A 14,818-nucleotide genomic window follows, 5' to 3' on the forward strand; every position below is an offset into this window, starting at 1 on the left:
AATTTATTGTTGATATTAATTTATCTGTTATTAATAATTTATTACATAAATACCTACTAAAATTTAAATATTATATAAAAGTTTTAAAATATTAAATGCATTACGGGAAATACAAAAATAATTGCGAAACCAACTATCAAATGAATCAAAAGACCAGTGACGTTTACTTAGATAAAACTTTCTTCAGATCCTGTATATTTGAACATATTCTTAACAATCAGATTACTATAACTCAAACATGTGTTATTTGAGTAACGATTTCGATGCGATATTTATTTCTTAAATGACTTTTGACATCCGATATGATAAGGAAAAAAATTATTAGATGTTGCCAAATATATGAACGACGAATGTATTTTGAAAATTTAATTTCAAATTTATAAGTATTATTAACTTCGCATAGGGCAAGTTAAATAATCGCAAAAAAATCGAAAATAATTTTTTTATATATCTTCACGTTTCAGAGGTTTCTGGACATTTTGGCATACCTTAAAAAAATGGATTTGTGTGTGAATGTGTGTGCGTTTGTGTTTGTGTATGGATACAAATTTCGTCGACGATTTCAGGAACACGGATCAACCGATTTGAACAATTTAAAAAACATTCGATTTCAAATTCAAATGCAGGACTAGCCGTTTCGAAGATACGGGGCAAAAGAGCCAAATATCAAACATTTTAAAACAATCGATTTTTTCCAAAAAAATCTAAAAATTTTCGAACTTTTAAAAAATTGTCAACATTTTGATTTTTTTTTGAATTATCCAAAAAATCTAATTTAAAAAACGGGAAATTTTCAGCAATTGCCTTAAGACACGATGCCATACACCACCAGTTAAGTTTTTTCACAATTTTGAAACCATTTTACAGTTTACACATTTGTTTCAAATTGACATCTGGCAACATTGCACGTGCCGATTCGTTCCGATTTTATTTTTGACTTTTGTGACATTAGGTTAGAGTGAATATGGAAATATTTTAATAATATTACTGTACGGAATTTGCAGTGTGAGTGCCGTGCCATTTTAGTGTGAAAAGTATAAAAAATAAGAGAAAATGGTCGTTTGTAGAGTTATATCATTATCTTGTCGCCGTTTACATGCACCTGCCAAATTTTTGAACCCACTTTTGAATTCACAAAATCAATTGGCAAGGACGAGTATTAAATATATTTCTACATCACAGATAACTTTGCAGGTAAATTATACGTATTTGTTTACATAGATGACGTAGATGACATAGAATTAATTGATTTTGTCCAAATACATTAATGAAACTCACAGTGAATTATTAAATTTTACAATATAAATTACAATATAATAATTTTTTCAATAAGAGTTATATTTATACAAATGAAAAATAAATGAAAAACATGTTTCTGTTAATAATGCATTCATCTTTTACATTTTACAGATTGTTATCAACTGTTTTATGTGAAATCCTTAATATTCTTTTCAACTGTTCTAAATGAAATTCATAATTTCATACCAATTTAAAACAAATTTTTGATACAATGAAATACAATATCACAAAGTTTTTAAAATATTTTAAATATAACCAGGGTTGAAGTAGCATTCTAAAAATTATATAGTTTTCATTTCGAGAGCTGCATTTGTCAATGTAATATTATAAAATATGAAAGTTGTGCAAAACTAAACAAATTACTATTTTTGTCTAATAATAATTTTCTAATAATTGCATTGACTGATTAAAACGAACAGTATTTTGAATTAATAAGTAAGTTGATTTTTATAAAATCAAGTAATTTGTATGTTGACAGCGTGCAAAGAAGTTGTGCCTTCTGCATTATAAAAGTAATGTCACAGCTTCAGTTTTATTGATCTTTGAAATAATACTTTGAATCCTGCAATTTATAGATCATATATAATGTACAAATATATATATATATATATATATATATACATATATATATATATATATATATATATATATATATATCACCATATGTAATCTAATTTTTCCTTTTCTTTTCAGAACGTAAGTACACAGATAAACATGAATGGGTTGTTGTCGAAGGCAATGTAGGGACTGTAGGAATCTCAAAATATGCTCAGGTCAGTTTAATAAATAAAAAAGAGTGCGCGTAAGGTTCACACAGGATTGAAGTAGAACTGTTTTGCTATCATATGAGATGGTACTATTTTTATTTCAGGAAGCCCTCGGAGATGTTGTTTATGCCAGCTCCCTGATGCAGGTACAGATCTTTCTCAAAAGGATGAATGCGGAGCATTAGAAAGTGTAAAGGCAGCATCAGAATTATATTCTCCTGTTTCGGGCAAAGTTACTGAAAAAAACTCAGCTGTAGAAAATTCACCAGCTTTGATTAACACATCATGCTATGATCAGGGTAAATAGAATAACTAGTAAATGAATTGTAACTAATAAATTTTTTGAATTTAGTTTATATATATATATATATATATATATATATATATATATATAAATATTTGTAATAATTAATGTACTGTTTTTGTTACAGGTTGGTTATTCAAAGTAAATCTGACGAAGCCTGAAGAGGTGAATAAATTGATGAGTGAGAAAGAGTATGAAGAGTTTTGAAGAGCGATCACCATTAAATTTGGTGCATTTAAGCTAGTTTCATCTGTGATTACCAATGATTTGGTTATCATATAGTCATTAATAAAATGTTCCTTGAATATGTTTTTTAGTTCACGTACCTGAACTGTATATTTTGTCATTATATAAGAAATAAAAATAATATGATTTTAAATGACTTAGTAAGTTGACTGAGTTTATATTAGTAGTGAGTTGTGTAATAGTGAATTAAATATAATATATGTGAGGTTAATGAGGAGAATTCTGGTTTTGGGTTTTTGGCCAAAGCATACTTTGAAATTTAAAATTACTAAAAATATTGTGGTGCTTTTTTATAATATTGTTAGTGATGCATAGTTATATATCATCTTTAGCTCATCTTACTACGTTACTACTACAATTTCATTTGTGTTTTTAGTATATTGGCTTAAAATATTTTTTCATGTTTTATAGTATTTGCTAAATTTATCATTATTATTAACTTCCCATAGGGTAAGTTATAGCAATGGGCCAAAAATCAAATTTTTTTTTGCATGTCTTCACGTTTCAGAGGTTTCTGAACATTTTGGCATACTTCATATAAAACGGATGTGTGTGTGTGTATGTATGGGACAATTTTCCGTCGACGATTTCGGGCGTATGGATGAGCCGATTTGAAAAATTTAAAAAGCAATCGATTTCTGTTGACAGGGAGATTGGTGTAGTTTTGGCAAAGGCAGGTCCAGCGATATGGAGCAAAAAGTGCTAAAAATGACAGTTTTCAAGAAAACGGATCAACCGATTTGAATGATCCAAAAAACATTCGATTTGTAATGATGGGGATAAGTGGTTATTACAATTTGGCAAAGACGGGTCCAGCCATTTCGGGAGATACACAGCTAAATATGCAATGGCAGTTTTTGAGGGAACTAAGCATCCGATTTGAATGATTTAAAAAAAAATCTGCTTATCTATATACAAAACGTACAGGTAAAAATTTAAATCTATTGATTATTATCCTATAAATTTTAGTTTTTTACTCCCGTATATATATATTAATTATTGAAATATTCTTAAAACAAAATCCAATATTGCTTTCAAAATTCATTTTTAAATTTAACGGTTTTTTGACAACTTAAAAGATAATTTTCAACCGATATGGCAATACTAAACGCCGCTTAAATAAAAATCTACGTTTTGCATTTTAGGTTAAGCCGGGATTGACAGTATTTTGCATAGCAAATATTTTATTAATTATATCGATTAATTGATTTTTTACGTCAGCAGAAAAAGTAAGATATATTATTCACAACAGTTTTTCATGTCGTTTCATTGCTCATTGTTTTGCTTTTAGAATGGTCGTTTATTTCTCTGACAGCCCCCCTACGAGCGGAATTATGTACAATGAAGAGAACACGACGTTAAGGGTGAACCATGCCCCTGTTGGATGTGGGACTGTCTATCTAACAGAAACGTAAGTGAAATATTAATTAGCATGAAATATCAAAACCAAAACCTTTAAGGCTAATTTGAATCCCTAACTCTTGTGTAGAGGACACATGTTTTGCTTAATTCCATTCCAATTAATACAATTTCTACAAACACATAAGTTTACTAAGCATTTGTTTCCTTTAGAACATTATGCTGGTTCAATACAACTCAGAATCGAGGTTCTCTATTCCATGGAAAAATGTTATCATGCACGCAATAACATCTACACCTGATGCAGCAATATATATGCAAGTCGATTTTAAATTTCTTGGGAAAATGCGACAAACGAAAATAAATGAAAATGGTGAATCAGAAGACGACGAGCCTATCATGACTGAGATGTGGCTGTTGCCTGAAAATAAAGATAATCTGAATCAAATATATCAGATTATGAATGAATGTCAAATTATGAATCCTGATGAAGAGAACAAAGGTGGGTAAATAAATCACTATCTATTACTATTAAAATCACTATTTATATTACTAATAAAATCAATATTGTTTTTAAGGAGCTCATAGTTTAATAGCAATATTTATTGCTTAAGCATTCAATAACAAATCTGGCATATTTCGTTATATTTTTACAGATGACAGTGGTGGAGATAGTGATTTTGAGGAATGGCATGAGAACGGAGGAGGTGATATAGAACGATTGTCCATAAATGATCCAGATGATCTTGATGATGGTATTAAACATTTTTTACAATCACATTTTTTCAATTTCTCAAATAATTATTTTTAATATATTATCAAATCTTGTTTTTCTTTCAACAGATGGACAATTTGAAGATGCTGAATAATTTAGAATAACTATTGCATTTTGCATTTTATTTTAAGATACTTTCTAATTGATATGTTGTTTGTTTCAGTATGAATTTTATGTATGTTCTCATTATTTAGATTGTTGAACAATAATTAATTTCTGTGAAATAAATTATATTTTTTATAATATTGTTTATATATGCTATGAAATAAAGTTTCTAATTGTGAGTGGCAATTTAAATAAGAACTATTGTATCACTTATATTTAGCTCACATATTCATTTTCGAGATTTTCTTTTAAATATTTTAGGAAATTTTTATTACATGGTTGTAGTAGTATTCATAAATTTAACTTAAATAGTTAAGTGATTACATTATGCAGATTATTGTCTAAGTTTTTTAAATAAATATTATCTTAAAGATAATTCCCATTTTCTTGAAAAATATGATCGTCCGTAATGTTTCGGTCCTTATTAGTTCCACAAATTTATAAGAACTTTTTACATAATGAGGATAGGTAATTGTGACATTTTTTAGATATTTGCAATATTTTTAGAGATTTGATTTATAATATAATTTGAATCTATTTTGTACTTATGTTTATCGCATATTATTGTTAAAAATAAGTAAATTCTTTGATTTGATTTCGTTTTATTTTTTAATGAATTTAAAATTTTATTTCAAACTTATAACCGTTAAAAAAACAACGCGAGCGCCACTGTCGAGTTAAGAGCGAACTATCAATTGTTTCGATCTAATGGCAGCTGCTTTGCTTCTGTCACTTTTATGATTTTAACGAGCTTTCATTTTACCGGTGTGATTCGTTTTATTATTAAATCTTATTCCTAACAGATAAAAATCACTTTAATAGTTTGATACCCAAATTGAGATTTGCGTTATCACTTGTTTTATTAATCTTCGTGTAAAAGTTTTTAAAAGCCAAACTATTTGTTTTATCCAAGTGTTAATATTATTTGTTAAAAATGGTCGTCAAAGAATACGAAATGTTCAAACAGGAAGGTATATATTTATTTTTAAGCAATTTGAATTATTTTAGATTAAAAGAATTGCGAATTGTGCAATCAAATGAATTAAACTTAAGTAAAATGTAATTATTTTTCACTTATGTTGGAAGTTTATTATAAACTGTGATTATTTCTCTGTAACACTCTGAAACATTTAATGTTACTTCAAAGTATAATAGACATATAATATTCACAAAATGTAGTTACACATAGTCCTTAAGTTATTGTACAATTACGGTTTTTTGCTCCACTGTGCAATATTGATTATTTTATTTATATATTTTCTATGATTTTTGTTTCAAAAAAATTGCAGTTGCGATGAAATTGAAAGAAGTAAATAGCAATGCTGATAAGCTACTGTTTAAAGCCATAAGCCTGCTTAATATGCAACTGGCGCAGGCTTCATCAAAACCGTTAACACAATTAGTAAGTATATTTACTTTCATTTTAAAATTGTGTTTAACATCTTTATTCTGGGCCTATTAACATTTTACAATTACATTTCTTCTATGGAATCACTAATTTGTTTCATGTTTATTTACAAATTGTTATATTTTTTATTAGATAAAGGAAGCCGAGGTTGCAGAACAATCAAAGATTGATATGTCACAGAACGATAAGAAAAGGAAAATGTCTTCCGAAGATGAAGGTATGTTCAACAGATATTGCTATTCCAAAATGTTATCAAACACTTATGTGTATCTGAGCATTTGTTTTTTATCATATCTTGATCACTTACTTATAAATTGCTATTTAAGGTTATCTTACAGAAGCATCGAGACATAAGATTGCCAAGATCGGTGGTATTACTAAAAAACAAGTTAATATAACTGTTCTCACACCAAGCAGAATGGGTCCAAAAAGATATTATCAAAAGTCGATTCAAAACACCCATGAGGAACAAAACTATAAATAAATCAAATTATGGAATGATCACCCCCAAGGTAATGATTCTATAATAAATAAAATTTGTTATGAAATTTCTTTTTATTTGTAGATATATTTTTCTTATTTTATTCTCAGGTTGCTAAAAATCAAACTTTAATGCTTATGAGAAGGCCTGTCCAAGGGGAAATGGCTATGTCCTTGGCCGGAAGTCCACTCCTGGTGTCCAAGTATGTGCATTACTTTATATATGTTTTATATTGATAGTAGAATCTAGGGGGTTAAAACAATAACTTTTTCATATGCATTTTTTTCATGAATAACTCCGGGCTTCAATTAGTAATAATGAGGCTGATTGTTTTTTATGCTATCAAATCTCAATTTTACACCAAAAATATATTCACAAAGCAGAATTTAATTACACGTCGAACACTACTTTTATTAAATATCTATCCCTGAATTGAACTAAAGTTAGTAATAATTATTTCACATTTTGGCGAGTATTATAAAAACAATATCTGTTTATAGTGTTGTTGGCGAAGAATTGGCCAATGTTAATATACCAATGCCCGATGGAACACATCTCGCCTTGTTCCCCACACAGTTAGGAAAAATTGATCCTGAAGATTTGCCGAAATTTGATGCTGATACTAAAAAACAATTACAAATGCTTGCGGAAAACTTAACTAAAATTTGCAAGATGTGTAAATAAATCTAAATTTTTTTAGTGAATTGTAGTAGAGTAATAGTTAAACCACTGATAATGTTCAATTATTTAATTAGACTTAGCATTTTATAATTACATTTTACGATATATGTTGTACTTATTGTCTATATTTGTTAACTGTTGATACGATGACGAACTCCCCACATGAAATTGGCATTTTGATTTGTTTTGATATAAGTCCTGACGGGCCCCACAACGTGGTGATGAGGAATATCATGTCTCTTTACTGCATTCCGAGATAATTCTGATAATGATAAAAGTTTTATAGAATAAACTGGCAATATATTTAATTTTCTAAATTTAATAATAAGTTAAACAAAAATCTAATCTAGTTATAAAAAAAAATTGTTCTTAAAAACATACAAACTTTCACTGTAAATCTAAAAGGTATAATTCATAAAAAATAGTACATTAATATTTCTGTTCTATATTTTTAATCAATTTTAAGTAGTTGCATTAGTTTTGTAAATAAATCATTTTAATTGTATAGTATTAAATAATGTATTTATATCAATTTAGTTAATTTCGTTATTAAATAAATCATTGATATATTATTTATAAATTTTATTTAACAAAACTTGATTATTATATATATATATATATATATATATATATATATATATATATATTCTTGAAATGTTAATTTGCAGTCTATCATTAAAGTGAAAGAACAATAAATAATGATCTATTTATAATAAATTTAATCTTAAAACTTTATAACAAACTCTTTTAGATAATGTTTATAAAAATTTTTTTAAGAAATTTATATTACAGTTTAAAAAAAAAATACCGTGTCGAAACGTTCTAAATAAATAGATCATTATTTATTGTTCTTTCACTTCGACAATTGCCTTCAAATCAACATTCGAGAATATATCTCAATGTTGAACAAAAAATCTAAAGCTTATATATATATATATATATATATATATAGATATATATATATATATATTATTTTATATTCTATTTATGAAAAAAATTCTCACCTGGGTGGAAATTAAGCGTTCTTGCCATTACACCACAGTTCAAAAAGAACATCAGTAAAAAATAGCGAAAGATTTAACTGTAATAATAAACCTGCCTATTAATTTGTTTTTAAAAAATAATACATTTATATTAACGAATATAATTAAACATTTCTTAGTAAGTTGGAAAAACGGTAAATAATTTTTGAAGTTTAGTCGTGGTAACAAAAAATATTATATTTTATACGTTGTATATCCCATTGAATGAAAATAAAAAAACAATTACCGCAAATTATTATACACAATTGGATAATGTGATTTAATATCGATGTTAGAAATGTCTCAAAGAAAAAGTCGCGAATTTTAGTAATAATTGGTTTTTGAGGTAAATCGAGTCTTATAAATGCTAAATTCGGTGATAATGATAATTATATTACATAAACAAACTTAATGTTTTATTTAAATAAAACGAAAAACTAGTGGTGTGTGGCATCGTGTCTTAAGGCAAATTGCTGGAACTTCCCGTACCGTTATGAAATATTTGAGGAATATGAAATGTTTTTAAATAGATTATTATAAATACTGTAACTTTTACTATTCGTATTTTATAAACAAATTCTAAGAGCTTATGAATTGGACGACTACGTTTATATATGTTTACATAAAAAGTAAATAAATAAAAACTTAATCAATCGGATTTAAAATGAAGGACATTGTCTAATATTTATATAAGAACTATATAAACTGCAAAGTTAAAATTATTTATTTCAAGCATATAAGTGAACTAACTGTAGAACTTTGGCTAGAATTAAAATTAAAATCCGAATTATTTTCTATATTGAATAGATAACAGTTATGCTTACCAAGTTTCTTAAATTCATAATGACCGAAATTTATTTTTATATATTATTGGAGTTCACGATTTCGAACTAGTCTAAACGTATTTGTAGAAATATCTTCCGATATAATAAGAAATGTTGTTTTATATATATGGAGAAACTATTCCACTTCTACTTATTTCGGTTTCATAGTTTTTAACGGATGAGTGGAGATCGAAAATGCTTAAACGTGATAAATTTAAATATCTATTCATAAAAATGAATTCTTGAAAAACAACAGATTGCGGTTTGTCTCTCTGTTATTGGTTGTAATTTTCATTTATAAATTATCAATATTTGAGTCTTAAAATAACGATTGTGAAAACTTGTGTATGGAATTGTGCCTTAAGGCAAATTGCTGAAACTTCCGGCTTTAACTTGAATTTTGAAATTTTTGAAGTTTAAAAGATTAACTAATGTTCCAGCAATATGCCTTAAGGCAAATTTACGGTATCCAAATATTTTTTTTAAAAAATGCGGTTTTATAAGATATAACACCCAGTCTAAAAAGTAGTCTTTTATTCTTGTAAATTGATATGTACTTTCTTCTATTTAGGGACAATGAGAGTTAATAAAAGAAAGGTCTGTGCTCAATGGACCGCAAACAACTTTCTGCTATTTATTCTAAAAAAATTGTTTTTTTTTTTATAATTGACCAACGCACTTATATAGATTCGACCGAACTTATTAATTCTTATGATTTTCTGTCTTATTTATCTCTGCTGGAATATTATTTCAACTAATGAGACTTTGGTAAAAATTTCTCCAGTGTTTAAGAATATTTTCGCTTTTTTATCAAATGTTTGAAAAAAAGGGTATTATCTCCATTTTTCACTATAAATCGATTTTCTTGAAATTTTGGAAATTGGCTTATCTTGCTCTTAAATGCAATAGTGAAACAATTTGAAACAAGCCTACATTGGGGAGCAAAGGCATTTTTATTTATTACTTCTCGGTGTTGTATTCTTTTCTTTCAAAATAACATAATATTCATAAAAGACCTTTTAATTTGATTTCGTTTTTTTTTTTAATGAATTCAAAATGTTATTTCAAACTTATAACCGTTAAAAAGAAACGCGAGCGCCCTGTCGAGTTAAGAGCGAACTAGCAATTGTTTCGATCTAAGGCAAGCCGCTTTGCTGCATCTGTCACTTTATGATTTTAACGAGCTTTATTTTACCGGTGTTTCGTTGGTTGATTCGTGTTTATAAATCTTATTCCTAACTGATAAATGTCAACGTTAATAGTTGGATAACTAAATCAAGATTTGTGTCATCAATTGTTTTATTAATATTCGTGTAAAAGTTTTTAAAAGCCAAACTATTTGTTATATCCAAGTGTTAATATTATTTGTTAAAAATGGTCGTCAAAGAATACGAAATGTTCAAACAAGAAGGTATATATATATTTTTTTATTATTATTTTATATTGGAGGAATTGTGAAATAAGCAATCAAATGAAATAAACTTAAGTAAAATGCAATTATTTTTTACTTAGGTTGGAAGTTTATTATAAGTGTGATTATTTCTCTGTAACACTAAGAATCATTTAATGCTACTTCAAAGTATAGTACACATATAATGTAAATATGTATAAATGATGTATAAATATATACAAAATATTGTTGCACATAGTTTTTATAAATTTACATAATATCTTCGCTTATTTCTTTATTTTTGCTCCTTCATCCCATCATTGTTTATTTTATTTATGTTTTTTCTATGATTTCATGATTTCATGTTTCTATGATTTCATGTTTCAAAAAACTTGCAGTTGTGATGAAATTGAAAGAAGTGAATAGCAATGCTGATAAGTTACTGTTTAAAGCTCTAAGTTTGCTTAAAATGCAACAGGCGCAGGCGTCATCAAAACCGTTAACACAATTAGTAAGTATATTTACTTTCATTTTAGAATTGTATTTAGCATCTTTATTCTGGGCCTATTATCATTTTGCAATTACATTTCTTTTAAGGAATCACTAATTTGTTTTATGTGTTATGTGTTATGTTTACAAATTGTTATATTTTTTATTAGATAAAAGAAGCCGAGGTCGCAGAACAATCAAAGATTGATATGTCACAGAACAATAAGAAGAGGAAAATGTCCTCTGATGATGAAGGTATCTTAAATAAATATTACAACTCCAAAATGTTATCAAACACTTTGTATGTGTATTTGAGCATTTGTTCTTTATCATATCTTTGGTTACTTTTAATAAACTGCTATTTAAGGCTATCTTACAGAAGCATCAAGGCTAAAGATTGCCAAGATTGCTGGTACTACTAAAAAACAAGTTAATAACTCATCTCACACCAAGTAGAATGGGTCCAAAAAGTATATTATCGAAAAGTCGATTCAAAACACCAATGAGGAACAAAACTATAAATAAATCAACTTATGGAATGATCACGCCCAAGGTAATGCTTCTATAATAAAAAAAAACATGTTTTATTATGGTATATCATAAACTTTTATTTGTATACATTTTTTCTTATTTCATTCTCAGGTTACTAAAAATCAAAATTTAATGCTTATGAGGAGGCCTGCACAAGGAGAAATGGCTATGTCCTTGGCGGGAAGTCCACTCCTGGTGTCCAGGTATGTGCATTACTTTATTTATATGCTTGTGTTGATAGTAAAATTGGAATTATCAGTTATTTGGACATAATATTATTAAAACAATAATGCAAATTTTATTTTTATTTCTTCTTTCAACTTTCAACCATACTTTCATGAATAATTCTGGGTTTCATTTACTATCTCAATTTTAATTACACCAAAAATGTATTCACATGATTGTATGAGGTTTTTAGCAAATTTTATTATGATTAAATATTCAGTAGTATCATTAATTTTACATTTTGGCGACTATTTTAAGAACAATATCTGTTTTTAGTGTTGTTGGCGAAGAATTGGCCAATGTTAATATACCAATGCCCGATGGAAAACATCTCGCCTTGTTCCCCACACAGTTAGGAAAAATTGATCCTGAAGATTTGCCGAAATTTGATGCTGATACTAAAAAACAATTACAAATGCTAGCAGAAAACTTAAGTAAAATTTGCAAGATGTGTAAATAAATCTAACATTAAATACTTTGAAAATACTCGATCAATCTTCAGATTTGAAATTCGCGCCTTTTGTTTTTGTCATTGGATCAAACATGGCGTCTTTGACATATATTTTGACATTTTTGCAAAAACGGTGTAAATATATAATTCTGTATGAAAAATTTAGTGCTTTGTGAATTATTGTACATTAAATTAGTGAATAATTTATTTATATAATTAACCTATAAAAAATTTTATGATTGTTGTGCACATGGATCGCTTTGTCAATTTTAATGAAAGTAAGTTACAAATATACAAAAATTTGAATTTGAATGTCATATTTTGATAAAATTGATAAAGATTACAGATAAATCTTACTTATAATATATTATTTGGATCACATAAAGATGTGTTGTATGTGAACAACTTGATAAATTGTAACAATACACATTTTTAAACTTAGTTGTTATTTTCTGCAGTTTCATTTAAGTATATAGTTTCAGCTTTCAGTAAATTAATATACATTTATTGACTGTTTTTTTCACTATTTTGCTAACGATACTGTCTCATTTTTGAGCAGCTGTAGTATGTGTCTCGCCTATAAAAATAATTTCTAAAAATATATAGTAACCACGAATAATACAAATAATACAAAATCAAAGCAATCATACTCGACACGACGACCAATCATAATCGACCCGTATAGAAATGATATCACCGAGAACGAATGACGAATCATTGGCACTCGACTCTGCCGTAGCGCACTTTCGTTGTTTTTGCTCAGATTTACACCCTAATTGCGTTTAAAGAAGTTTTACTTCAAAAATATTTGTAGATTATATGAAATCTTTGCATATTTCAATTAAGTGCCGTTTGGAGGATTTTGAAGAAATTTTTAATCTGTTTGTATGAACTGCAAATTATTTTTGAAATATATTATTTTTAAAACCAAAGTGTTTTTAAAAAATGCAACAAGGTACTAGATTCTGTATTGTTGATCAAATCCATTGAATATTATTAAAATTCAGAGAATGTCTACAAACCCATACACAAAGTTAAATCATTAATCATGATGTATTTATTTTAAGCAATTTTTTTCATAAAATGTTATATTTAAAAAATAAATTCAAAACAGCAAAATATTAAAATTTTAAATATTAATAAGTTTTTAAAACATAACATCGATTAAAATCTCAAACATTATAATCTTTCATACTGCCCCCAAGAATCGCCAACTTTTATATTCACAGGAAGGGGAACATTCAAACGAATCGCATTTCCATGGAATCCTTAAGAATTTTTACAAATTCTTCAACACAATTTTCTTGTACTTCATATATTAATTCATCATGCATTATGCAGCATCAAACAAATCGAGTCATTCTCAATTTTGCAGTTCGATCACTGTTACTGAATTGAGAACATTGTTCTATTTTTTTGCTAACAAAGGTGTCGACTCTCACCCATAGCAATTTTGGATATATCAGCTGCGGAACCTTGTATTGTTGTATTTAGAGCTTGCCTTTCTGCTTGACCTGATAAAAATAGACAAGGGATTAAAATAATTAATATTAATTAGATTAAATTTACAGTATCTGTTTACCTTTTAATGATCCGCTGCTTTGGTTAATATTGGGGCAAATAACGTCGCCTTCCTTTAATAGTTTCTACAAAACCAGTTTCACTGCACTTTTGAATAACGCTTTTTGTGTACCTATTATATAAAAAATATATTATTTACTAGATGATGAATATTTTTAGTTAATTTTATTACCTATGTAATACAGGGTATGCTCGGGTTGAATGATTCTAAAAATGTTAATGCATCCAGTTCAGTGACATTAAGTGTATGCGACAAAGCTTTTGTACCCATGCCATAAATCATTCCATAAATTAGTTGTTTAGTCGTGTTGTTCATTACATCATCCACTTCATCTTCTGAAACGTTATTCCATTGAGCAGAGAAATCGATTTTGAATACATCCTTGTTCGATTTTATATATCACACAGAATCGGATCTTCTGATAAATGGGTCAAAATTCTGAATTCAAGTGTCTATAGTCTGCAATACAATTCGGTAACCATCCTTAGAAGAAAATATTGAACGGCAGCTTAAATTTTTTAATTCATCGTCCACAGCAAATCCTTTGGAACATTTTGAATATTGGGCTCAGACATAACAATTCTCTCCCGGTGCTGTTTGCATGATAAAGTGTCCGTGTGTAATCTATTATTTGAAGTTATATTTCGCAGTAAAGGGTAAATTTTTTTGTTAAAGTATTTTCTAGTTTCCTCCCCAAATCATGATCAAGTTGATTGAAATTGAGTGTGTGAGCGTTTCAAGTACTTGTTTGTTAGAGTGCTGACTTTTTGCCATTAAATATTCCTAAAACTTTAGCAACTTCTTTTGAAGACGACATATTAAATCTTCTGCCTGTTAATTTTAAGCTTCATTTTGGATTTTTTGCATTTTGTCTTCAAC

At 27.5% G+C, this 14,818-nt stretch overlaps 5 protein-coding genes and 1 long non-coding RNA gene across 6 annotated transcripts; all 6 read left to right on the top strand.

The window, feature by feature from the left end:
* Window positions 1-1,988: 1,988 nt before the first annotated feature.
* On the top strand, window positions 1,989-2,577 carry LOC113365552 (glycine cleavage system H protein, mitochondrial-like; the record flags this gene model as incomplete). The annotated part of the gene is given in 4 exon segments (XM_026607084.1): window positions 1,989-2,072; window positions 2,171-2,195; window positions 2,198-2,365; window positions 2,498-2,577. Coding segments are annotated over 4 exon segments (357 nt in total), but the record flags the coding sequence as incomplete, so codon positions are not given.
* A 1,152-nt stretch (window positions 2,578-3,729) lies between these two features.
* On the top strand, window positions 3,730-4,226 carry LOC113365545. Its single transcript, XR_003366226.1, has 3 exons — window positions 3,730-3,845; window positions 3,908-4,027; window positions 4,189-4,226. It is a non-coding gene; the product is annotated as an uncharacterized LOC113365545 (long non-coding RNA).
* Window positions 4,227-4,345: 119 nt separating this feature from the next.
* Window positions 4,346-4,858, top strand: LOC113365546 (methylosome subunit pICln-like). The gene is made up of 3 exons (XM_026607078.1): window positions 4,346-4,477; window positions 4,632-4,730; window positions 4,819-4,858. The coding sequence occupies exons 1-3, from the start codon at window positions 4,375-4,377 to the stop codon at window positions 4,842-4,844; spliced, it is 228 nt and encodes a 75-aa protein (XP_026462863.1). The 5' UTR covers window positions 4,346-4,374; the 3' UTR covers window positions 4,845-4,858.
* A 1,852-nt stretch (window positions 4,859-6,710) lies between these two features.
* LOC113365557 (borealin-like) lies at window positions 6,711-7,717 on the top strand. The gene is made up of 3 exons (XM_026607089.1): window positions 6,711-6,775; window positions 6,855-6,946; window positions 7,245-7,717. The coding sequence occupies exons 1-3, from the start codon at window positions 6,725-6,727 to the stop codon at window positions 7,426-7,428; spliced, it is 327 nt and encodes a 108-aa protein (XP_026462874.1). The 5' UTR covers window positions 6,711-6,724; the 3' UTR covers window positions 7,429-7,717.
* Window positions 7,718-10,508: 2,791 nt separating this feature from the next.
* LOC113365554 lies at window positions 10,509-11,606 on the top strand. The gene is made up of 4 exons (XM_026607085.1): window positions 10,509-10,682; window positions 11,060-11,172; window positions 11,321-11,405; window positions 11,518-11,606. The coding sequence occupies exons 1-4, from the start codon at window positions 10,646-10,648 to the stop codon at window positions 11,604-11,606; spliced, it is 324 nt and encodes a 107-aa protein (XP_026462870.1). The 5' UTR covers window positions 10,509-10,645.
* Window positions 11,592-12,417, top strand: LOC113365556 (borealin-like). The gene is made up of 3 exons (XM_026607087.1): window positions 11,592-11,703; window positions 11,793-11,884; window positions 12,183-12,417. The coding sequence occupies exons 1-3, from the start codon at window positions 11,608-11,610 to the stop codon at window positions 12,364-12,366; spliced, it is 372 nt and encodes a 123-aa protein (XP_026462872.1). The 5' UTR covers window positions 11,592-11,607; the 3' UTR covers window positions 12,367-12,417.
* Window positions 12,418-14,818: the final 2,401 nt, after the last annotated feature.

Source organism: Ctenocephalides felis, unplaced genomic scaffold (assembly GCF_003426905.1).
Source record: "Ctenocephalides felis isolate EL2017-DRISC unplaced genomic scaffold, ASM342690v1 CF-g0.4_SCAFFOLD_01107, whole genome shotgun sequence".
NCBI classification, from domain to species: domain Eukaryota; kingdom Metazoa; phylum Arthropoda; class Insecta; order Siphonaptera; family Pulicidae; genus Ctenocephalides; species Ctenocephalides felis.

Bases quoted from the DNA above. Each gene is read 5' to 3' on its own strand.
- LOC113365557 (XM_026607089.1), top strand. From the start codon at position 6,725: ATGAGGAACAAAACTATAAATAAATCAAATTATGGAATGATCACCCCC. The intron at 6,776-6,854 runs GTAATGATTCTA...TTTTATTCTCAG, and splicing joins ATGGAATGATCACCCCCAAG to GTTGCTAAAAATCAAACTTT. The intron at 6,947-7,244 runs GTATGTGCATTA...ATCTGTTTATAG, and splicing joins AGTCCACTCCTGGTGTCCAA to TGTTGTTGGCGAAGAATTGG.
- LOC113365554 (XM_026607085.1), top strand. From the start codon at position 10,646: ATGGTCGTCAAAGAATACGAAATGTTCAAACAAGAAG. The intron at 10,683-11,059 runs GTATATATATAT...AAAAACTTGCAG, and splicing joins CGAAATGTTCAAACAAGAAG to TTGTGATGAAATTGAAAGAA. The intron at 11,173-11,320 runs GTAAGTATATTT...ATTTTTTATTAG, and splicing joins CAAAACCGTTAACACAATTA to ATAAAAGAAGCCGAGGTCGC.
- LOC113365546 (XM_026607078.1), top strand. From the start codon at position 4,375: ATGACTGAGATGTGGCTGTTGCCTGAAAATAAAGATAATCTGAATCAA. The intron at 4,478-4,631 runs GTGGGTAAATAA...ATATTTTTACAG, and splicing joins TCCTGATGAAGAGAACAAAG to ATGACAGTGGTGGAGATAGT. The intron at 4,731-4,818 runs GTATTAAACATT...TTCTTTCAACAG, and splicing joins TCCAGATGATCTTGATGATG to ATGGACAATTTGAAGATGCT.
- LOC113365556 (XM_026607087.1), top strand. From the start codon at position 11,608: ATGGGTCCAAAAAGTATATTATCGAAAAGTCGATTCAAAACACCAATG. The intron at 11,704-11,792 runs GTAATGCTTCTA...TTTCATTCTCAG, and splicing joins ATGGAATGATCACGCCCAAG to GTTACTAAAAATCAAAATTT. The intron at 11,885-12,182 runs GTATGTGCATTA...ATCTGTTTTTAG, and splicing joins AGTCCACTCCTGGTGTCCAG to TGTTGTTGGCGAAGAATTGG.